Source organism: Bos indicus x Bos taurus, chromosome 22, assembly GCF_003369695.1.
Source record: "Bos indicus x Bos taurus breed Angus x Brahman F1 hybrid chromosome 22, Bos_hybrid_MaternalHap_v2.0, whole genome shotgun sequence".
In the NCBI taxonomy this organism is placed as follows: domain Eukaryota; kingdom Metazoa; phylum Chordata; class Mammalia; order Artiodactyla; family Bovidae; genus Bos; species Bos indicus x Bos taurus.
Genome location: NC_040097.1, coordinates 47,647,793 through 47,673,008, shown reverse-complemented (window position 1 = coordinate 47,673,008; position 25,216 = coordinate 47,647,793). Strand labels below are relative to the sequence as shown.

The 25,216-nt window shown below is 43.5% G+C and overlaps 1 protein-coding gene across 1 annotated transcript; it reads left to right on the top strand.

Moving 5' to 3' along the window:
- The first annotated feature begins 16,092 nt into the window (after nucleotides 1-16,092).
- Nucleotides 16,093-18,574, top strand: EIF1B (eukaryotic translation initiation factor 1B). The gene is made up of 4 exons (XM_027523143.1): nucleotides 16,093-16,397; nucleotides 17,322-17,485; nucleotides 17,701-17,802; nucleotides 18,170-18,574. Exons 1-4 carry the CDS (start codon nucleotides 16,367-16,369, stop codon nucleotides 18,212-18,214), a joined length of 342 nt encoding a protein of 113 aa, XP_027378944.1. The 5' UTR covers nucleotides 16,093-16,366; the 3' UTR covers nucleotides 18,215-18,574.
- The last annotated feature ends 6,642 nt before the right edge of the window (nucleotides 18,575-25,216 follow it).

Sequence of the window (25,216 nt, the reverse complement as noted above, 5' to 3'; positions counted from 1 at the left end):
GCAAGAAGATCCAACCAGTCCATCCTACAGGAGATCAGTCCTGGATGTTCATTGGAAAGACTGACACTGAAGCTGAAACTCCAATACTTTGGCCACCTCGTGCAAAGAGTTGACTCATTGGAAAAGACTGATGCTGGAAGGGATTGGGGGAAGGAGGAGTAGGGTATGACAGAGGATGAGATGGCTGGATGGTATCACGGACTCGATGGACATGAGTTTGGGTAAACTCCGGGAGTTGGTGATAGACAGGGAGGCCTGGTGTGCTGCTGTCCATGGGGTCACAAAGAGTTGGACACGACTGAGCGACTGAACTGAAATGAACTGAATGAGAACATGCCACAGGCAGCCCACTGACCTGAGGAACAGATTCAGATCCAACCTTTAGCCAAGTCTATTGAGCCCAGGAGGTCATCAAAGCCACCCCAGGCAACATGTAGACATACGAACAAGAATAAATCATTGCTTCTTCAAAGCACTGAGCTTGGGAGTTGTTTATTATGGAGTAATAGGTAACTGATACACTATGTGAAAAATTAGTTTTATAACCTTAGATTAATCCTTGTGTTAGTGATGAAATGAAGATGAGTGGATGCCAAAAGTAAAATCACATGCCAATATAAAAGATATATAAGCAACTATTGAACTACTTGTCTTTGACATTTTGTTAAATATGGAACTTCTGTTACATTTTTGAAGTATCTTTCTGTGTACATGTTGATCTTTCACAAAGGGTCCTTTATTCCTTGAAATTTTTGACAAAACTTTAAAGTACAGGAGGCACTAGGTACATTCCTTTAAAAATAACTTTTCGAATGACAGCCACTTTATTTTCTCCCAGGGGAAGTATTTCCCATACAAAATTTGCATTTTACAGAACAGTAGGTTTCGTGAGCCTTCTGTCACTACAATTGAGTTGTAATTACGATAAAGTGCAGGTAAATGGCGTTGCATTTTAAAGAGCTTTCAAGGGACCAGAAAAACTTTAATATGCACTTCAAACATTGGAAATCCCAAAGAAGTTATTCAGAAGGATCAGATTTGGTAGAATCAAGTCCTCAAATATAGAAATATATGTTTTATATCAAAGTTATCATGTTTGATAAAGATGAAAGATTAAAGGCAGTGCTTCTCAAACTTTAATGTGCAAATTCTGATTCAGCAGGCCTGGTGGGACCCATGACGCTACATTTCTAACAAGCTCCCGAGTGCTGCTGCTGCTGCTGGTTATACTTTGAGTTGTTGTCGTTCAGACCCTAAGTCATGTCCAGCTCTTTGTGACCCCATGGACCGCAGTATGCCACGCTTTTCTGTCCTCCACTATCTCCCAGAATTTCCTCAAATTTATATCCACTGAGTCGGTGATGCTATCTAACTATCTCTTCCTTCGTCACCCCCTTCTCCTTTTGCCTTCTATCTTCCCAAGCATCAGGGTCTTTTCCAGTGAGTCAGCTCTTTGCATCAGGTGGCCAAGGTACTGGAACTTCAGCTTCAGCACCAGTCCTTCCGATGAATATTCAGGGTTGATTTCCTTTAGGATTGATTGGGTTGATTTCCTTTAGGATTGATTGGTTTGATCTCCTTGCAGTCCAGGGACTCTCAAGAATCTTCTCCAGCACCACAATTCAAAAGCATCAATTCTTCAGCACTGAGCCTTTTTTATAGACCAGCTCTCATATCCATAAGTGACTACTAGAAAAACCGTAGTTTTAACAATACAGACCTTTGTTGGCAAAGTGATGTCTCTGCTTTTTGATATGCTGTCTAGGTTTGTCATAGCTTTTCTTCCAAGGAGCAAGCATCTTTTAAAAATTCCATGACTGCAGTCACTGTCCACAGTGATTCTGGACTCCAAGAAAAGAAAACCTGTCACTGATTCCACCTTTTCTCCGTATATTTGCCGCGAAGTGACGGGTGTGGATGCCATGATCTTAGTTTTTTGAATGTTGAGTTTCAAGTCAGCTTTTTCACTCTCCTCTTTCACCCTCATCAAGAGACTCTTTAGCTCCTCTTCACTTTCTGCCATTAGAGTGGTATTATCTGCATATCTGAGGTTGTTGATATTTCTCCCAGAAATCTTGATTCTAGCTTGTGATTTATCTAGCCTGGCATTTCACATGATGTACTCTGCATGTAAGTTAAATAAGCAAGGTGACAATATACAACCTTGACGCACTCCTTTCCCAATTTGGAACCAGTCAGCTGTTTCATATTCAGTTCTATGACCTTCATTCAGCTTCTTGACCTTCATATAGGTTTCTCAGGAGACAGGTAAGGTGGTCTGGTATTCCCATCTCTTTAAGAATTTTCCACAGTTTGTTATGATCCACACAGTCAAAGGCTTTATTTAGGGTAGTCAATGAAGCAGAAGTAAATGTTTTTCTGGAATCCCCTTGTTTTTCCCATGATCCAGCAAAAGTTGGCAATTTGATCCCTGGTTCTTCTGACTTTTCTAAACCCAGTTTGTACATGCGGAAGTTCTCAGTTCACATTCTTTGGCATTGCCCTTCTTTGAGACTGGAATGAAAATTGACCTTTTTCAGCCCTGTGGCCCACTTTGAGTAGCAGTACTCAATAGAGTCCCTCAGAGAGTCCCCTGCAGGGCTGAGGTCCAGGTGCCCACAGTGGTAACCTGTTCATTGATGCTTTCTTGTGACTTTTTCTCCCTTCACTCTCTCACATTCTCCCTCCCTCAGCATATACCCTGGGGGTCACTTCCCAAATTAACCACTTAATGCAGAATCTCCTTTGAGGAAACTTCAAACTAAGACATTCCCTGCACTGCATTTACATGTGTGATTATCTTTCTCCTGCACTGACCTGAAAGCCCCTTGAGGAAGTGGGTTCCGTTCATAATCACACAGAGCTTGGCACAGAGCAGGTGCTTGAAACAAATCTGGTTCACCTATTGTGGCCATGGTGGTCCTACCTCCAGCCTGTGGTTACCCCGTGACCAATCAACAACTGAAGATGGTGCCCCACAGGCACCTTCAGGCCCATCCAAGGCTGGGGGTGAGCACCCTTCTGACACTGAAGTGTATAGAAGGGATCTCAACACCAAGGTGGAGAAGCAAGAGGCTCCCCCTAACCTCTACTTCACTCCCTCCCTTTTCTAAAGACTGTGGAGCAACTTCAGGGGGCAGTGAAACGGTCCAGGCTGCGCAGAATCCCAAAGCACAAGCTCCTGTATCCACAGATGCTCACAGTCTGTAGGCCCCAGTGAGACACCAGTAACTTTGAGTGGGCCTCTTAAAGCACCATCTCTAAGCTGGTCAAGAGCTACCACAGAGTTCTTGGGTGCCATCACTCCTTCCTGCCATCCATGATGAGGCAGGGAAGACATTGAAAAGTTATTTTTTTCACTGACTTCTGAACAAAACCCGTGTTCCCAGCCATGACCCATCTTTTCTCTGAGTGGATTTCTCTCCTTCATTCTTTGCCCATAAAAACCAGAACTTGGGGGGAACTCTAAAGTTAGAAAGCAGTTTCCAAAGTGGGGTACAGACTGCATAAAGGATACAGAAGATGGTCCACTGGGGTCAGGTGAAAGAACATATTCATCCTTGAACTCACTTTTTATGTGGAAGTAAGCTTTACCAAGATTAAATATGTGGATAGATGCAAGTGCATGTAATAATTTATAAATGAACATACATATTTCAGGGATGCACTGTCAAACAGTTTTTACTGATGGGATGTGTGGCCCAAAACGTTTGGAGACCACCCACTAGTTAGAAAACCTTGTAAGCTTTTCTTTTTTTGGTGCATTGTGCAGTTGGCGGGATCTTAGTTCCCCGACCAGGGATCGAACCTGTGCCCCCTACATTGGGAGTGCAGAGTCTTAACCAATGGACTGCCAGGGAAGTCCCCCTTGTAAACTTCTGATGACTCAAATTTCCCCTCCAACCAGTCCCCATCACCATCCCTGTCAAGGACAGTGCTACGCTCAAAATGTAAGCCAGTGCTTAAAGAGCAGCTGAAAGAAGGGCAGAGGGGAGGGGATAATACAGAGAGCCCCAGTCTATGGGTTGAGCCCTGGGATGAGCGCTGTTCCATCCCTCTAGGGAAAAGCTTTGTGTCTGTCTCATCTGTTTCCTTTGCTCTCCCCAGCCCAGGAAAAAAATGTCAATTCACTATCCAGCCGTCTTAACTGAACTTCCTGGAGACTTTGGATTACTGTTGCCTCAAAACAACCCAATGGGCAGCCTTGAGGAAGGGGGATTCCAGTCACATATTCCTGGGGCTCTCTGAAGTGGACAAAGTTAAATCTCTGCTTGGAGGGCCAGGTGAGCTGGGATGGAGCCAGGTGGACCAGGTAACAGCCCCCTCCTCTACCCATCCCTGCCTTTCTTCATAGCACAGTGCCCAGAGCCAGCCAGGCAGGCAGGGGCCGCAGAGTTTACAAGACCAGCAACCTGAGCGCCTCCAGGAAGTCTGCTTGTGCAGGAAACATCCTCTGCCCACCTGCCCACTCTCAAGATCTTCCATGAGTCCAGGAGACTCTGTCCTCTGCTGTCATCGGAGCAATCTGGGGAGTATGCCTTTGGCGACTCCTACACAGCACCACCAAGTTTGCAAGTTCTCAGCTTTGTACCTGCTCAGGGAGAAACGGGGCTGGGCGCCTGGGAACCTTCTCCTCAGTGTGCTGTGTATCAAAAAGACAAGAAGCAACGCTGGCCCAGAGACAGGATGTGCCCCAAGCATGAGGTGCTGGGTGCCAAGGTGACAGGATGAAACGGTATGCAACTGCTGTCCTCATTCATTGAGCAATGTGGTAATCACCTAACGGAAGATGCAAGCGCGATCTGCAGGCAGCGGTGGTGGTCAGTGTTTCCTATGGCACTTCTACCTTCAACGTGCCCTTTCCTGCTTCCTGGTAATGACAATAATTTGCACTTTCAAGCATGTCCTTTCTGATTTATTCTTCTCTATTATTTCATTGATTTCGTAACAAACCCACTGGGAAGTCAGAAAAAAAAAAGATTTTTTATCTTTAAAAGGGAAAATCTGGACAAGTATTCTTTGTCCTGATAAAGGCAGACCATGTGTCATGAATGCTCTGCTGCTGAAAACAGACTGTGAATCAGCGCTTCCACCCTGTTTGTAATTTGGGTCTTTGTAGAACCATCCTGGCAATGAATGAGTTCCTGTCATCGGTCTGGCAGAACTGAGGTTCTTCTTTGTCTTTAAATGACACTGTTATTGTTTTATCTGTGCCCAGTAGCAATTCTTCTCAGTGACCCTGGCCTGTTGAAACGCTGACTGTCTGTGGCACAACAGCTCTGCTGATGCCACTTGGCTAGATGTCAGCTTGGTGCCCATTGATTGTTAAACTGTCTGATGACAAAGGAATAAGTTACCACTTCTTGATTTGAGGCAGTTGGGATTCTGCTCCCCTGGCCTCCACTTTGTCTTTGATTGCCGGGGAAAATGGTTATCTTGGCTAATGTTAAAAGACAGATCTAAGTGTGGTTGGAAAGTCTGTTCCAGGCATTGTCAGAGCTGGACTGTAATAGTGTATGTAACTCTGGACCACAGCTCCTGGTAGGGCCCTATTTACCCTTTGTGGCTCACAAACCACTCAAGCTAGGACCCTTCTCAACTCTGCATCTTCCCACATTACATTCAATCTTCTGAAATGCCTCCCTCTGACTTTGAAAACCCTTACCTATCCTTTGAGAAGGCTCGGTTCAAAAGTCCCCTCTGATGGTTCCTGACCCTCCCCAGCTCAGGAGAAGCCTAGTGTAGCCCAGATGTTTGGAGGTAAGAGTAAGCTCCGTGCCAGGAAAAATTTACATTCCAGTCTATACTGCTTCAAACCCCCAATTCTATTTCCCTTAAAGCCCAAAGCTTTTCCCAAAAGCCTGTGAATTTGGGCTTATGTAGATCAATGGTTTTGCATCCCTGTTGCAGCCTCTGTTTTTTCCTTAATTGATTTATTTTTCATTAGAGGATAATTGCTTTACAATACTGTGTTGGTTTCTGCCATACATCAGTATGAATCAGCCATAGGTATACATATGTCCCCTCTCTCTTGAACCTCCCTCACATCTCCATCAACAGATGAATGGATAAAGAAATTGTGGTACATATATACAATGGAATATTACTCAGCAATGAAAAGGAACACATTTGAGACGGTTCTAACGAGGAGGATGAACCCAAAGCATATTGTACAGAGTGAAGTAAGTCAGAAAGAGAAAAGAAGCCTCTGTTTTATACTGTATCGATCCAGAAGGGAAATGTAACCTCTCCAACAATTTGCACTTAAAACAACAGCAACAACAAAGAGATCAACCAGCCCTGTAGCAGACCTCACTGAAGGACGAGGATGGGGGATGGGGGAGAAGTCGGGGGGCAGGGGCACACGGTATATCGCGTCATATGTGACAATCTAATTTAGACACTCCTGTTCCTCAAAAGCCTTTTTTCCAACCAATAGCAGTCTCTCCACATGGCACCAGTCTCCTACTGTGCCCTGACTTCCTGTCTGACTAGAGAATTGCTTGGCCAACTCCTAGGGCCTCTCTGATGCCTTGGCCCCACTGAAAACTCAGGGTTTAAGTGGGATTATACTAGTATAGACAGCACTAGTATATATAAACTAGTTAACCAGCAAGGACCTACTGTATAGCACAGGGAACTATACTCAATTTCTTATAATAATGTATAAGGGAAAAGAATCTGAGAAAGTATATTGTACACACACATATGTGTGTGCGTGAACCACTCTGAATCACTGAATTACTTTGTTGTACACTTGAATCTAACACAACATTGTAAATCAACTATACTTCAGTTTTAAAAAGTAAAGAATACATATGCCAATCCCCACTCCCCCTACAAAATCTAAACATTTCACAAAATTCTAGTCCCTAATCAAAATTCTAGATGATGTTCAAAGTAGGTGTTGCTGCGTTGGAGGCCGACTCAGAGACCAAGCAGACAGAGTGGAGAGAAGGAAAGAAGTGGCAGGGTCCCCAGGCTTCCCGCCAAGGCTGCTGGGTCAGTGGCAGTTTCAGTAGCTGAGAATGTGAAAATAGACTTGGGGAGTTTGCTCACATTTTCACATGAACTGATTTTGCAGTAATCCGCCACCATGAAAGACGTCTAAAATGGTCATCCTGAGTAACTGAAAGAGGTCCTTCATGGACTGCTTGTACCACTTCCTCCACTGTTTTTAACTGAGCATTCTAGCTCTGCAACATGGTGACTGAGTTTATGGCTAACAATTTCTAATATTTTCACTATATCCTAGCCCATGCATGAAGACAAATCTCATCCCATCTGTTTTTCCTGCTAATGGGTCAGTGATGTCCCTACAGCTAATTACAGCAATTACATACAAAATAACATGTTTACTTTGGAAAGCCAGACTCAGTGTTTGTGACTGGGTAGATCTGACAGATGCACAGCTGTTTCTAAGAGGGTGAAGGTCTTTACTCTTTTTCATCTGTAAGCAAAAGCCACATGGAACCCCTTTTGTCAATTACCAGGAAAAAAATGCTATTGAGGATGCTGTCTGTTACACAGACAGCCTGGGGTCCTTTATTTATTTTGGAATTATACTCCAAGAAACAATGACACTGCCCTCCCAACTCATTGCTTCACTGACAGCTCTGCAAATTCTCAAGTTTCTGTAAAAAAGAATTCTTATTAAAGATGCCTAATATTCCAAGTGAATTGAGGTGAGCTGAACTCAGGAGTAGATTTTCTTTCACTTAGTCTGTTTCCTCACCCTCTCTCCATGTCCTATCCATTTCTCAAAGCAGAATGGCTTTGTTTACATAACTGTCCATGTTTGTTTCCCTTCTTTACAGATGCTTTTGATGCAGAATAACTTCCTCTCCATGTTTGTTTTTCTTGAGCTCAAGGGGAAGTTCTAATGCATTCCCTCCTTGCCGGTTGCTTATGATAACCAGTATAACCTAAGTGGAGGGGATCTGAGATCCTCCCTGGTCGCATGAATGTTTGGAAGTAGTCAGCTCGTCTACTTCAGCTCTGTCCCCTAACCCTGACACCATGATGCCACTGAATGCAGCTAGAAGGTTGCCAGTCTACCGGGCTCAGCTGTCCTCAGCTTGTGATAACCACTCATAACCCAGCCTTTGGGATGCACACTTCCTTTCCTTGACTTCCAACATACCATCTCCTGATTTTTCCTCTTATCTTAATAAACACACTGACACAGTTTGAACAAAGAAGGAGTCAGCAAAGCAGTTGAAAATAGCATGACCAATGAGATGGAAGAAAAGCAAGAGACGATGAAGTCGCAGCAGCCAAGAGAAGAAAAGAGTAGTTCATGCTGTCAAATGCTGCCAAGTCAGAAACAGTGAGACAGCATTGGGTTGGCAACATAGGGTCAAGCACACTTGGGCATGGATGATCTCAGCATAGCAGCGGAGATGGAAGCCTGTACGGAGGAGTTAAGGAGAGATGAATCGTGAACAAGCAGAGACAGTGACCTTAGACAACTTTTTGGAAGAGAAGAGAAATGGGTCCTGGAAGAAAAGAACATGTGTCAAAGGAATTTTTGTTTTTGTCTATTAAGACGTATGATTCTAGAGCATATTTGCATCCTGGTGGAAGTAAGTCTATAGAGAAAGAGACATTATAGATGCAAGAGGGAGAGGTGGATACTTCCAGGAGCAACATCCTTGAAAGTGCAAAAGAGGAAAACAGGGATGCTCAACCAGGGTAACAAGCTGGCAAGGCAAAGAGCACAGGGACAAATGCAGTGAGATTTGGAGATTTGGTGGCTGGAGTTTGTTTCCATTTGATTGCTTCTATAGTCTCAGTGAAATGCAACCAAGGTCATCAGCTGAGAAGGAACACAGGGGAAGGAATTTGGGTTTGAGAAGACCGATGTATGAAATCATCATTGGAGAGAGTGAGAAAGAGGAAAACATCTGAGTAAGTGCCGTAAGAACTGTGACGCTGAATGCCCATTTGGGATTTGTGGTCCAGAATTTAAAATGAAGCTAAGGAAAATACAAGTATTGTGTGGAAAGCACTTAGCCCGGACCTGGTACATATGGCACACTTAGTAGGTGCAAGCTAGTACTATATTACCACATGAATATTTCTGTTTTCTTTGCTTAGATGAGACACAATCCTATTAAAAAGAAAAAGAAAAAGGAATAAAGAAAGAAACTGAATCTTGGCTGAGATTGTTTTACCAGCCTTGTAAATTCACTAAATGAAGAAAATGTTTCCAATAAAGGTGATTAAACTCAAAAGTCTTGAAACCCTAGACCCGAGAAACTGACAAAATATGAACAGCATGATATCAATTAAATACGATTTTATAAGGACATGGCACCACAGGTTGATATCTCAGTGTAGCTGTTACCAGAGCTTTAGGCAGACCCATGACATAAGGACATGGTTGTTCTAGGATTACATAGCATGATGGGCAGATTGTGATATGGGAACATTGAATATTAAAAAAATAACCGATGGCTCAGTTAAAAGAGTAATACAATCGATTAAGTCGCCCTCATATTAAAGTGAACTAAGAAAAGAATTCATGCAAGCTATTATTACAATGAAAGCATCAGCATAAATTTGAGACTTGGAAAGGTCACTGGTCTATCCTTGAAAGAAGCAACAACCTGTGTCATGCCACTTCCAGAAATTGAATGAGCTCATATAACATGCAGCCTTAACTCCCACGCTGTGGTCCTGGCTTTCCCCTCATTGAGTGGCAGAAGGGGGCAGTGTCTTTGGCGAATAGAGCCAGGTAATCAACTAAAATCTTTTTTTTCATCTTCACACGACCATTGAGCTCATGTCCTTTCATTGGTCAGTGTGTTGAGAAAGGGAGAGATCAGTCTCTTCTCAGTGTGGTAGTTCAGATCGGGCCTGTACCTACAAGTTAAAGCTCAATGAAATGATACCGTGCACCTTTCCAAAGAGGCTTTTTTGAAGCTAGCTGACTTACCACTATGGTGTCCATTTTTCTTTCCCATGCTGTTAAGGGGTTTCATCTCCTCTGAAAGACAGGAAGTCTCTATCAATTCTATTTGAGTACCACCAGATCTCCAATCCCCTTCTCCATGTCCCAAGCCCCCTCCGACCCTACTGACTAAAATGCGACTCTTGGGAATGGTTTTGGGTGAGTCTGTTTTGTAAGTCTGTCATTTTGATTGGTTAATGACTTGAGGTATGGAGAATTCTTCAGCTCCTGGCTGGTGAACATTTCTCTGTGCTCCTACAGGATGGCAAAACTCTCTATTTAAAGTTTTGTATATTAAATTCTGAAGTATATTATTAAAATATACTTACTTATGATTGGTCATCTTGGCATATCTGGGTTAATACTATTCTTTTGGGTATAGTGCTGACTTGATTTGCTAATATTTTACTTACTATGTTGAAAATGAATCAGAGAAACTTTTTTTTTACTTTTTTGTATCCTGTTTTTTTACCACTACTTTATTGAGATATAATTCACATCCCATACAATCTACCCATCATCATAATCAACTGGGCGCTGAAGAACGGATGCTTTCCATCTGTGGTGCTGGAGAAGACTCTTGAGAGTCCCTTAGACAACAAGGAGATCAAACCAGTCAATTCTAAAGGAAATCAACCCTGGATATTCATTGGAAGGACTGATGCTTTGGCCACCTGATTCAAAGAGCCAATTCATTGTAAAACACTCTAATTCTGGGAAAGATTAAGGGCAGGAGGAGAAGGCAGGCAGCAGAGGATGAGATGGTTGGATAGCGTCACTGACTCAATGGACAGGAGTTTGAGCAAACTCCAGGAGACGGTGAAAGACAAGGAAACCGGGTGTGCTGCAGTCCATGGGTTGCAGAGTCAGACACGACTCAGCGACTAAACAATAATCAATTTTAGAACATTCTCATTAACTCAAAAAAGAAACTACATATTCAGTAGCTGCAACTACCCATTTCCCCTCAAACACATCCCCAGTCCTAGGCAACAACTCATCTACTTTCTGTCTCTATAGCTTGGCCAATTTTAGACAACTCACCTAAGAGGGGTCACACAGTATGTGGTCTTCTGTGACTGGGTTCTTTCATTTGGCCTCATGTTTTCAAAGTTCATCCACACCGCAGCATGTATCATTCCTTTTTTGGATGAATATATTCCATTTATGGATATACCCAATGTTGCTTATTCATTCATCAGTTGATGGACATTTGGGTGTCCTGGGTGTTTTTACACAATTGGTATGCTTTGCACTGGGTACCAAGTTTTACATGTTATCTATTGTGCCAATATTATAATTATAATAATATAATAACATCTATATTATTAAATGTATCTATATCTTAATTTTTGTTTACCATACATAAGTTTCTGAAACAAATGTGTTACTGTATTCCATTATGACTGCAAATTCATCAATTTCTCAATATTTTTCTTTTTTTTGCCTCATACGCATTTTGCCAAGTTGTAAGGAATATAAAAGTCTGTGACTCATATCCTTGGTCCAACATAACTATGATCCAGATAAACCGTTCTTCTTTGTCCTGCTTAATGTAATTCTTGAATTCATTTTTCCCAATAGTCATATTGTTATACGCTGCTTTTCAACTAGCAGTTGCTTGCAATAACTTTTTCGGTCTCTGTCATTCGACCTTAAATGTATCATAAATAGCACCTAGGTAAAGTTTTGCAGCCATTTTAGTTAACAGAAATATATAACATTCATGCTTGGATAGCTGGTAATTATGTACTTTTAACATCTTTATTATGATTTAGTGTTTTAAATTTACTGTATGATTTCTTGCTGCTCTTTTCTACATTTTCTTACCTTTTGTTGGATTGAAAAAAGCATGAAATTTCTATTCTTCTAAAAGTCACCCATAAAATATTTCACCCTCATTACATACCAATGTGATTTAGGCATAACCATAATCTTTACTGAGTTCTCTATGTACCTATGTTCTTTTATTTGTATCTTTCTCTTCTTTGAGTTTTAATTTTTCTGGAGTGTGTCATCAATATTGTGCATGGGAGTAAACTTTCTGAGTTTTTAAACATTTTGAAAAATGCCTTTGTCTTCCTCTTGCATATTATTTTGCCAAAATATAGGATTTCAGGCCCATAATATCAGAATTTTAAAGATGTTTTGTAATCTTTAATAATCCAGTGAAGCTAGTGTTTCAGCATTTCCTCCATTAACTGATTTGTTTTTCTTTCCTTTAGGAGGAAAGAAATGTCTAATCTGTTGATGACATACCCGTATTGTTCAGTGCTAAATTTATTCTTCCCCAAAACATGTATTTTCTGACATTATTAGGGATCTTTGGATAGTGAAGATAACAAGCTAGCCATTTTGAGCGAATTACTATTCCCTTCTCTTTAATGATAGCATAACCCTTGATTATTATTATTAATTTCAATGATCTATCATTCAAGTTCCCACTGCAGGTTTCTGGAGATGTGATTTTACTTTTGGCCTATGCAAATACTCATAATAGTGAGTTCTGCTCTAACACAATTCTACTATCTTCAATGACAAAAAAAGAATTAAATGTCTTAACTGATAATGTTTTCAAGCATTTCCTTTGTATCACACATTGCTAATATAACAATCAAGTGTTCACGATAATAAGCTGAGGTTGTAAAGTGACTTTTTCTGACCTAGACACTAGGTCTAGGTCCTCCTACATAAGGAGTCCCACATCTCTCAAGAACCGGCCTGGATTAGGATTCTTGTTGAGTCACCAGGAACAGCTGGTGGGAGGGGTGACCTCAGTGATGCTGAATTCAGAGCACAGCAGCTGAGACAGATGGTGAGCTACACTCACTGAAGCAGAAAACCTGAGCGCCACATCCTCACGAGGCCTCTGCAATCAGTAACCTCTGGATGGACAAAGACCCGAGTCCTCACCTGTTAGCATCTCTTCATGACTGGCTGATATGCGAAGCAGCTGCATAAAACCCACCATTGTCTCCATGGTAGGCAGACTACTGGGGACACTGTCCACTACCTCACAGTGTCCCCTTTTTGAGAGCCCAAGAAAAACACCGCCTGTGGCTCAGAGCCAGGCAAAGTCATTCCTCCTGCACAACTGGTATGTTTTCATCCTGGTAGGCGTACGGATTTTCTAGCTGATTTTCTCTTTGTCTTAACCATTAGGAAGTTAAGAGCCAGATCTGAGGTTTCTCTCTAGCTTCGGGGGCTTTTATTTCTCAACTAGTCTAACATTTTTTTTTTAAATCTTCCCTGATTCCTTTAGTCACTACTACTGTTTTCTGCAAGTGATCTACACTCCCTTTGGAAATAAGGCAGAAAATAATCACCTTAAACTAGGCTGATATGGTTTAGAGATATTAATAAAAATAATAGATTTTAAGTGCTTAAATTTGTCCCTTTTATAACTTTACATAGAGGTCAAATCCTTTCACTCTAAACCAGTGCTGTCCAATAGAAATAGTATGTGAGCCATATGCGGTATTACATTTTCTAGTAGCCACATTCTAAAAAGAAACAGGTGAACTGAGACAATTTAAGTCTTCCAAATGTGCACTTTGGAGTGAGAGCATGTCACAGTTTGCAGTAGCTACGCTGCAAGGCTTCAATAGCCACACGTCGTTAGTGGCTCCTGTATTGGACAGGTCAGGTCTAAATACAAAGTCAGAATGATGACTAGAGTCAGAAGGGTTTTCCAGACTATCATCACAATTGTATTTGACCTGTATTCATAGTTGGCTTTGATTTCTGAGCTCCTGGGGATCTCTGATGTAAACAGTAGGTCCAAGAAAGTATGTGCTCTCCTGACACAGGTAATGACCATGAATACCCCAAGATTTCTGGATCTTTTTTAACGTCTCTATGTTTTTTTTTTTCCTTGACTGGACCACTTTTGGCTCCTTCTAAGAAAAAACACAAAACAGTTTGAGATGTCTAGTAACAAAGAAAACAGAAATGGTTATGCATTTTGTTTATTCTTAAATTTCATCCAAATAAGTATTAAAAATTACTTTAAAGCACACTGATAAAGCTTCAAAACTAGAAAGCCATTGTAGGAATAATCAACAAATGAACAACAAAAAATGTTTGCTTCTCCTTCTTGTTTTTGAACCAGTTCTAACACTTTACACTTTAGTTTGGATAATAAAAGTGTCATTCATTTAAGTCAGGACTAAAAGCCCCAAAATGTAGTTCAGATTTCTGAGAGTTGCCAATTTGATTCTTCAGGCAAATAATTTAACCCATGAAAGCCTCCATTTCTACATGAGTATAAACAGAGGAATAACTATATTATAGAATGGCTATGAAGATTAATATACTGTGTATAAAGCTTACAACAGGCAAATAGTATGTACTCAATAAATTATCCATTTATTATTTTTTATAATAGTAAATTATTTATAATAGTAAATTATTCACTTACTATTATCATAGTTAATCACAAAAGATTATTAAATCCAGGATTGGGAAGACTCTGATGCTGGGAGGGATTAGGGGCAGGAGAAGCGGACGACAGAGGATGAGATGGCTGGATGGCATCACCGACTCGATGGACGTGAGTCTGGGTTAACTCTGGGAGTTGGTGATGGACAGGGAGGCCTGGCGTGCTGCGATTCATGGGGTCGCAAAGAGTCGGACACGACTGAGCAACTGAACTGAACTGAAACTGGGGCCTGCACATTGTCAATCCACAGCTAAAACTGTGGGTGGGTGGGGAGGAGAGTGGATTCCTAAAACCGGATGGAAAATAAGAGTCCACCTACATTTTCACTAATCTCTAAACAAAAGTTAGCTTTTGTTTCATTATGAATGCTGGCAACATCAAAGTAGTATCTGAAGGATCTGTAACTTTGCACCAGTATAAGTCACTGATATTTTCATATTACATTTCTGATGCTTACAGACATCTCAAAATATTTGTCACCTTTTCGAAATTCCAGCCTTTGTGAGATCTGCTGCTAGATCTTCTCAATTAAGGCATTAGTAAAGAAGCAATACTATGTTATCAATGTATTGGTTTTAATTTCAATAGTTTCCTTTGTAATCCAACATTCATTTCAGGCACTTAAAAGGATTATTCTGAGAATGGATCCATAGGTTTCACAAGACTGCCATGGCACAAAACAAGGTTAAGAATCCCTTTCAGTCTATCTCTTTGCTTCCAGAAGGCCAACCAAGTTTTACAATTGAGCACCTGACTGGGTGAGCCCATTCCCATAGTCTCAGGTTTGTTTTTCTGTTTATAGCTTGATAGGAAGATATTACTGTTCTGGTGTCTGACTCTGTCAATTAACCTTCGTGTTCAAGGTTCTGTGTTAAGCTGACAGGTTGATTTTCTGGAGCATTCGATCGACTTGGGGAATATATGTTACTCCCACTGGATGCCAGGCCTTTGGTGAAGCTGGGCAATGGTTTCGAAGCGGAGGTTCCAGATCAGTAGAATTAGCGTCTCCTGTCAGCTTGTTAGATATGCAAATTCTCGGGTCACATCCCAGACGTCCTAAAACTGAAGCTCCGGGGTGTCCATCAGTCTGTATTTTAAGCCCTCGGGGAGATGTTCGCTAGAGTTTGAGAACCACCGTGATAGACACACTCGGAGGACAGCACAATCCTGGGTAGGAGGCCCCCACCTCGACCCTTGGTAGGAACTAACAGGGCTCCTGCAACCGGACGAGGCGGGAGATTGGGAAGGGAGATGATGAGGGGCGTCCATCGAGTCGAAAGCCGGGACTTAGGGCCTTGTTCTGCTCCTGTACCCCGATTTTACTTACATTACCCAGGGCCTCGAGGGTGACTGACGGAGATTATCCGCCTACCCTCCCCTGACCCCGCCAGCACCGACCCCTCCGGGCTGCCACCCTACGGCGAGAAAAGACGAGTCAAGGGAGAGTGTGCTAGAGACCGGGAAGGACAGGGCTAGACAACGAGGGTTCTAGCCAGACAGATCGGCGGCCCGCTAAACCCTTCCCTGCCCAAGCCACCCCGTGCTGGGGGGCGCACACCCTGCTGGGAATTGAGGTCCCGGAAGCCCACCCTTTCCAGGCTTTCCGGACTGTCTTGCCTCGAGAAAACCACAAGTCCCAGAGTGCTTGGCGAGGGCGGGTCACGTGGGAGGGGCGGCGGGCGCGGCTAAATAGTCTCCGTCGGCCATTTTGTGGGAGAAGCCGCAGCGCCGCCTCTTCTTTCGCGTCTTCGCATCCGTTGCCGCCGCCTCTTCCTCCGCCTCCTCCTTCGCCTCTTCCTGCCTCCTCCCGGCTTCCGCCGCCGCCGCCGCCGCTCAAGCCGCATCCCAGCCCCGGGGCCAAGCGTCTCCGTATTTGTTTCCGTTTTTTCGCCACTACAGCCTCCTGACACGGTGATCCGGGCGGGCCCCGCAGGAATTTTATCCCCACACCGGCCTCACACTAGTATCGCATGTCCACTATCCAGAACCTCCAATCTTTCGGTAAGAGCGGGTCGCCCCGCCGCCTCCTCCCGCCCACCGCGTCCTCCGCGCGCCTCTCGGCTGTCCAGCCGCCGCTGCCAGCCCCCGGCGGGGCCGCTCTTCCGCCCCCTGCCTCGCAGGGCCCCCGGTCGCCCTCCCCGCACCCCGAGTGGGGCTTTGTCTCGGCGCCCAGAAGATGGCGACTGGGCCCCTGGCGACCCCCTCCCTGAAGACGGCCCCCGGAGCCCCGGCCGCGGACCCTGTGCCGCCCCCCCTGCCCGCTCCCAGACCGGCCTGCGCCTCGCTTCTGCCTCCTGCCGCCTCTGCGGCCCTGGGCCGCCCCCAGACCTGCCCTGCTGCTGGCCAGGGAGACGCCGGCCCGGGCCGGGGTATCGGCGTCCATTAGCGGTCGGGGCTGTTCTGTGAGCGGCTCTCGGGGGCATTTAGTAGAAGATGCGGCGGATCAGGCCTCTGATCTGTTATAGGGTAGTGGTCCAGTTCTTTACGTGTAGTACTGTGTATTGAGATATGTGCATCTTTTTCCCAGGCAGTTACTGTTAAATGATTAGGAGGTTATCTGTGAATCTTTCTGTTGTCATCAGAATGTAATCGAGATGACGCACATTTTTTATAGTGGCTATAAAATTAAGGTCTTAAAATCTAAGGATTATGTTCAACGGTAATATTATCTATCTGTAAGCGTTTTTCTCTTCCGGTATTGGTGGGCATACCTGTTTAAAGTCTCATTTTGTGAGAGTACCTTAGCGGTTTCATCAATAACCTAAGCTTATGACTGCCCCCCCCCCCCCATCCCCACCTGCAGAAAAAAAGCAGAGGCACTAGAACCTTCTTTGCTGAGTGTCTAGATTGTAGCGAACCATATATCTGGAAATTACTAACTAAAAGATATTTTCCTGCTTTGGATTTTTTGTATTCCCTTTGCAGACCCCTTTGCTGATGCAACTAAGGGTGACGACTTACTCCCGGCAGGGACTGAGGATTACATTCATATAAGAATCCAGCAACGGAACGGCAGGAAGACACTGACTACTGTTCAGGGCATTGCGGATGATTATGACAAAAAGAAACTTGTGAAAGCTTTCAAAAAGGTAAAGGTGTTAGGAAGAAGAGATTAAAATGTAGTTATTGAAGCACACCTCTAAGTAGGATTATGGTCCACACCTTACTTGACTGTCAGTGTGTGTGAAGATGATTTGACCCAAGGAAACTATGTTCATACTTTTAATTAACATCTAGGTAATCTTAGGGTGAAAATAAAATATCATTGTTATTTGATTCAGTTATGTTGAATCTACTTCTTCAGAAATTTGCCTGTAATGGTACTGTGATTGAACATCCGGAATACGGAGAGGTTATTCAGCTTCAAGGTGACCAAAGGAAAAACATTTGCCAGTTTCTCTTGGAGGTGAGTGATTGGGTGCTTTATGTACAGCCTTGAGATTGCTTCTGACATTGTACTTAAGGGTGACATGAATTATAACTTTATCCTCTTTAGTAAGAAGTCATGTGGATGAAGCACATTAATTGTACTTATTTTGAAGACAGGAGTACCAGTTTATTTTGTCATTAGAATGACCTGATTATTCCTGGGTCCACTGAGGATGTTTTGCGGCATGTCATGATATTCAAATGTGTGTTGAATTTTTATTAACAGTTCATGCCACAAATAATAGTGTTGCATTGACCTGTTAACAGTGATACTTTTTAATGACTGCTCTGTTTTCTTAGGAATGAATTTATATGTAGTGATTCTGCTAAATTTTATTTTGTAGGTTGGCATTGTCAAGGAGGAACAGCTTAAGGTTCATGGATTCTAAAATGAACCTAAATACGTGGAGGATTTCTTGAATAATTTTGTTCTCTGACCTAGTTTGGCTGCCTTGTGAAATGATTCTCTGCAGTAAATGGACTTTTCATTTATTTAATCATTCAAACTTCCATTCACACCTGCATGATTACAGAAAACATGGGGTATGTAGGCTAGTAACACATAAGAAAATTGCAGTAAGATGGTAATGAAACCCCGTATTCATCTTAACATGTTTCCAATGGAAAAGATTTTGTTTTGAGTGTTTATTTGTTTATTGTTCAGTTTATTACTTTTCACTTGATTAAATTTTTTTTTGTTGTATTAAACCATGTATGTTGCAGCTTAACAATAAAAAAAATATCTATGAGTGCTTTTGTGATCAGTTAGGCTCCCAAATCTAAGCAGGTAATGTACACCTATAGTTTGTCTTTCATAACTGGCGTTCTCATTTTGTTTATTCTTTCTGATTAATTTCAGATGCTGTTAAAGCTAGAGGAGAACCTTTGTTATATGTAATTTTTGTTCTTTACTCACTGACTTAAAAATAAGAGTAGAAAAAACATAAACTCAGTCAAAACCAAGAATTTATCAGAAAGTACTGTTAAATTGTTGAGAAGAAAATGACATAGTTTAAACTTAAGTATTAGCACATAGAATTCTTTTGGTTCTTTTATTGGTTATATTATTGGGATGCCAACATAAGTCTGTCTCTAAGTGCCAGACAAAGTAGGTTCCTGACATAAATTTAGTCAGAGGTGCTGCCTTGCAAATGTGGGTGGGTGGGTGGCTGGTACTACTGTTCTACAGATGGAAGAAAGACATTGCTTGGGGTTGGGCTTAACTTCCCTGGAGTGCTAGAAAGTGACAGTTGGGGTGCCAGCCAGGGGCTTCCAACCAGAGAAGTCATATTCTTTCACTAAATCCTGGTTTGTATTTGTTTCACCAGAAGTAAGAACCACAGGTAATAGTGCATGGGGACTGGGAGTAGTGTGAGAAATAAGAGAATTAACGGTTCTTAGGAGATTGCTGCTGCTTATCCTCTTTGATTTCCAGACTTCTGCTTTTTTATTGAGCCATCGTCATTTGCTTAGTTATACAAGGCTTCCTTTGTGGCTCAGATGGTAAAGAATCTGCCTGCAAGGCAGGAGACCTGGGTTCACTCCCTGGGTTGGGAAGATGCCCTGGAGAAGGGAATGGATACCTACTCCAGTATTCTTGCCTGGAGAATTCCACAGACAGACGGCCTGGCAGGCAGTCCAGAGAGTCGCAAAGAGTTCGAAGGACTAAGCAACTAACACTTTGACAAACTGTCCTTAAAACCATTTAGCCAAGACAGAAAAATGCATCTACAGTAGTCACCCCTGTATCCAAGGAGTACCTATTCCAAGAGCCTGAGTGGACATCTGAAACTGCAGGTAGTATCAAACCCAGGAAATAGCATATACTGTGTAGATATGCCCGAGAAAGGGATGAATCGGGTCTTGCCCAGATGGAGCAGATTGAGATTCCGTCTCATGGTACCCAGTATTAAACCTATGAATTGTTTATCCCTAGAATTTACCATCTAGTTTTGTTTTGGACCACAGGTAACAAACTGCAGAAAGTGAAATCTCAGACAAGGAGGGAACTGTTGGATGGACACGTGCTTTTAAGCTAAATGCAGTGGGATAATGATGTGGAAAATGTCACTACATTCTGTTCCCGCTGAATTCTCGCTTCTGTTTTGATGGTACTGCTTTTGGAAAATAAAATCAGCCCCCACAGTTTACCTCTGGAGGATACTTGATAGGTTTTGTGACTTTCTCACCCCATTCTACCTCTTAAGCGAGAGAGACTGGGAGTATTGAGAAGTGAGAACACCAGGAAACGGTGCCAAATTTGGTAAGCTCATTCCCGAAAAACAGCAGTTTGACCAGGAAGGTCAAGAGACATGGGAGAAATCTTCTAATTTGAGAAATCTTCACTTTTCTACCTGTAACATTTTGTAACCATCCCATCTCACATTGAGAGGTGCTGGGGAAACAAAAAACAATACAGCAGACACATTAACACACTGAAGTGTTGCTTCATCTAGGGAGATCCGAGGTAGTGCAGGGAAAAGAATTGTCTGTTGAGATTGATTGAACAGGGACATAGGCGGATAAGGGAAAGCTTGTTAAACTGTTTCCCCAGAGATAAGCTCTTGGCCTGATCCTTCGGCCTGTGAGCCCCAGATACATGCTTGGACTTGTCACCTATAGGGCAGTCCTCATCCTTAGAGCAAGAACAGTATCGTGTACCTTTCTTGTCTTTGAGTAATACAATAAAAATAGCTACACGTTTGTACAATTTTACTGAAACCAGTCAAAGTCAATGTCCCCCCCAAGTGGGAAAGCTGACAGGGAGCCTTAGAGATACCTAGGAGCAAAGCTCAGTGTTCTTGTCTGCTTTAAGGGCTGCAACACTTGTCTGCAAAAGTGACGAGGTGGTATTGTGGAACAGGTGGGAGAGTACGTCCTACAGACGCAGCTACGCAGCTAAAATGCGAGCCAAGTGGTATCTCCTTGTGCCTCTGTGGGAAGGTTGTGATCTGCAGATTTTTAGTGATCTGTACTTTGAACTATCGAGTAGAGGACTAGTAGATTGTCCCTGAACCTCTATGCTCCGTAGAGGTTTTGGTGAAGCCAATGGGAAATTGACCTTTGGTTGATTGAGGCAAAGCCTGAGTAGACTGCTGCTATAGCAACAATGCCCTCTGCACTTGGATCTTGGCCCCACAGGAGGCAGAGGAAAACCTAGGGGTTGGGGGTGCCCCCTTCCTGTTTAGGAACTCAAGAGCTGTTCTCTGAACCACCCTAGAGAGCGGGTGGCTCTCATCTTAGGGAAGCAACAGTCCTAGTCCCAATCAGATACAGTTAACCAAAATAACTTTAGACGCACAGAATGGTAACAGCCGTCTGTGTACCTTCTGTCACCAGCTGGGCTCCAGCGAAAGGAATGGGCAGTTAGGGCTTAGGCAGAATCAAGCTCATTAGATTGCCTACACAGACTTGTTCAGTGAGCCTGTGAGGTTTCCCCACATCAAGCCAGAATTGGGCGTGGGAAGGAAAGGAAGCAGGCAAGGCCCTGCTATATCTAAAACCAAAGAAAAGTCTCACTCGCAGCGGACAGCAACCAGCTACCCTTGCTTGACATGCAACATTGTGCTTGTCTGGGATCGTGGGGGCCAAGTGAACTAAGCAGGAGTAAGTACATGTAAGGGTGCCTTCAGTACTGATGGCTCATTTCACATGGCTATGTGGGCATTTAACTCCCTTTTCATCTAGATAGTGGAAGCTTGGAAAAAGAAAAGCCCTAAGCTGGAGGAATGGCTGTATTTCTTCACTCCTGGAAAACCATTCATGGGGGCACGAGTGCCAGCAGAGGAGGGAACTCACACTGTCCCTGGATGTTCCTAATCCAGGCCTGTTGTGTCAGATGACAGGTGGCCTGTGGGGTTCTCTGGTCTATTGTTTGTCACTTAAGTCATATCCAACTCTTTTGTGACCCCATGGTCTGTAGCCTGCCAGGCTCCTCTGTCCATGGGATTTCCCAGGCAAAAATACTGGAGTGGATTGTCATTTCTTTCTCCAGGGGCTCTTCCTGATCTAGGGATCAAACCCACGTCTCCTGCATCTCCTGCATTGGCAGGCAGGTTCTTTACCACTGAGCCACCAGGGAAGCCCTCTCTGGTCTTTATGGAGAACTTAAAGGGGAATTTAAACTGGGCATTGGCGGTGAGAATGCCAGTGTGAGGTGGCCTGGTAGCTCATCAGCCGGATTTTGAATCTAGCAGGGGGAGCAGTAGATCTGTGAGTGAACTGAGGGCAGGATCTGAATCATGGTGCTTTCATCTCAAACCAGTGAACAACCTGCAGACTTCTTTTCATGCAAAAAACAATTACATAGAGATAAACACCATTCATGCAGTGCACAAAGGGGACTGAAGCTCAAAGCTAAATTCCTCTACTAGAAATCTAAGTAATCTTGATCCTCCAAGCTGGGCTTCTGCTGCAGTCCTCTGCTTTAGCCTGGAGGGTCTCTGGGCCTAGAGGATGATCCAGAAGGAAGCTAGCTAACCACTAAGTTTGTCTCCATGCGTCTTTCATCCATCATCAGGACCCCAGGCCCACCTCCTCAGTTACTGGGCAAGGACCCACATACAGTCTGGAGAGTGGAGATACATCAGAAAGTACTTTAATCCACATCACCCATGACAGATTCCATGGGGAAAACATCACCAAGGATTTAGAGAATGGTATAATCTCTTGAGGGATTCTGGGTCGATTCCCCCGGAGTAGGAAATGGCAACCCACTCCAGTATTCTTGCCTGGGAAATCCCATGCACCAAGGAGCCTGGCGGGTTATAGTCCTTAGGGTCGCAGAGAGTCAAGTTGAATGCGACTGAGCACACACACATAACCCCTGGAAGTAGGGAAAAGGCCCATCTACTCCTTGGTCACTAATGTCTACTCTAGGTGCCTAATTGCTATTAACTTGTTAAAAATACAGGAAACCTTAACCTGATACTCAGAACTATGAGAACCACCAGCAACCTACTCAATGGATTAAGATTGTTGAAATGAAACACCATAGGGTACCAAGGGAATGATTTTACATAAGTAAGGACATGGAGCAACACAACTGGTTCCAAATCGGGAAAGGAGTCCATCAGGCTGTATGCTGTCACCCTGCTTATTTGACTTATATACAGAGTACATCATGAGAAACGTTGGGCTGGATGAAGCACAAGCTGGAATCAAGATTGACAGGAGAAATATCAATAACCTCAGATATGCAAATGACGCCACCCTTATGGCAGAAAGTGAAGAGGAACTAAAGAGCCTCTTGATGAAAGTGAAAGAAGAGAGTGAAAAAGTTGGCTTAAAGCTCAGCATTCAGAAAACTAAGATCATGGCATCCAGGTCCATCACTTCATGGCAAATAGATGGGGAGACTGTGGAAACAGTGACAGACTTTATTTTGGGGGACCTCCAAAATCACTGCAGATGGTGATTGCAGCCATGAAATCACTTGCTCCTTGGAAGAAAAGCTATGACCAACTTAGACAACATGTTAAAAAGCAAAGACATTACTTTGCCAACAAAGGTCTGTCTAGTCAAAGCTTTGGTTTTTCCAGTAGTCATGTATGGATGTGAGAGTTGGACTATAAACAAAGCTGAGTGCTGACGAATTGATGCTTTTGAACTGTGGTGTTGGAGAAGACTTGAGAGTCCCTTGGACTGCAAGGAGATCAAACTAGTCCATCCTAAAGGAAATCAGTCCTGAATATTCACTGGAAGGACTGATGCTGAAGCTGAAACTCCAATACTTTGGCCATCTGATGCAAAGAACTGGGAAAGACCCTGATGCTGGGAAAGATTGAAGAGGGGAGGAGAAGGGGACAACAGAGGATGAGATAGTTGGATGTCATCACTGATGGACATGAGTTTCAGTAAACTCTGGGAGTTGGTGATGGACAGGGAGGCCTGGCATGCTGCTGTCCATAGGGTCACAAAGAGTTGGACACGACTGAGTGACTGAACTGCTGCTGCTGCTGCTAAGTCGCTTCAGTCGTGTCCGACTCTGTGCGACCCCATAGACAGCAGCCCACCAGGCTCCCCCGTCCCTGGGATTCTCCAGGCAAGAACACTGGAGTGGGCTGCCATTTCCTTCTCCAGTGCATGAAAGTGAAAAGTGAAAGTGAATTTGCTCAGTCGTGTCTGACTCCTAGCAACCCCATGGACTGCAGCCCACCAGGCTCCTCCGTCCATGGGATTTTCCAGGCAAGAGTATTGGAGTGGGGTGCCATTGCCTTCTGAACTGAACTCAAAGAGGAAGATGGGTTAGGGTCAGGGTAAGAGCAAGTATGTAGTCCTTTGCCACCCCCTTGTGGCCACTTGTGTTCGCTCTTGACGGCTTGTAAATTACAGAAGCTTTAAGTTGCAGACATCACTAAAGCATCAGCTGACAGATTTAATTTGTCATCCCTCAAATGTTATGCAGAAATTGATCTAGCCAACAATCTTTTATCATTGCAATCCATAGAAATATATTTCGGTTTGCTTTTACCTGGGAGAGATAAGAAAATGCCTTCATAGTCTTGCCCTGGGGATGTATAAAGCCACCTTACCTATTATCTATCCCAGTGTTAATAGAAGGAATTTAATTCAAATGTAAACAGAGACATCTGTTTATAGCCTCCAGAGAATGGATGATTAAGCTAGAAAACAACCAAGGCCTCTGCTAAATTGTCACCCGTTGGGAAACAATCTGGAGTTTTACACACACAAGAGACTGACCCAGACTTGCTCGTGAGTGTCCAGGAGTCTCTGGTGGAGGCGTGGGTCGGCGGTGGCCTGCTGCAGGGTTGGGGGCACTGAGTGCAGTGCGTGCGTGGGATGTTTTGAAGGAGGTCGCCATTATCTTCATTACCTCCACCATAGTTTGGCCTCAGGTCAAACAACAGGGAGGGAACACAGTTTTGCCCATCAACAGAAAATCAGATTAAAGATTTACTGAGCATGGCCCCAACCATCAGAGCAAGACCCAGTTTCCCCCTCAGTCAGTCTCTCCCATCAGGAAGCTTCCATAAGCCTCTTATCCAGAATGAAAACCACAATCACAGAAAACTAACCAAACTGATCACATGGACCACAGCCTTGTCTAACTCAGTGAAACTATGAGCCATGCCATGCAGGGCCACCCAAGACGGACAGGTCATGGTGGAGAGTTCTGACAAAACTGGAGAAGGGAATGGCAAACCACTTCAGTATTCTTGCCTTGAAAACCCCATGAACAGTATGAAAAGGCAAAAAGATAGGACTGAAAGATTAATTCCCCAGGTCGGTAGGTGCCCAATATGCTACTGGAGATCAGTGGAGAAATAACTCCAGAAAGAATGAAGAGACAGAGCCAAAGCAGAAGCAACACCCAGTTATGGGTGTGACTGGTGATGGAAGTAAAGGCCGATGCTGTAAAGACCAATATT

Excerpts from the sequence above, each read along its gene's own strand:
- EIF1B (XM_027523143.1), top strand. The coding sequence starts at position 16,367 with ATGTCCACTATCCAGAACCTCCAATCTTTCG. Across the intron at positions 16,398-17,321 it reads CCAGAACCTCCAATCTTTCG|ACCCCTTTGCTGATGCAACT; the intron begins GTAAGAGCGGGT and ends TTCCCTTTGCAG. Across the intron at positions 17,803-18,169 it reads TTTGCCAGTTTCTCTTGGAG|GTTGGCATTGTCAAGGAGGA; the intron begins GTGAGTGATTGG and ends TTTATTTTGTAG.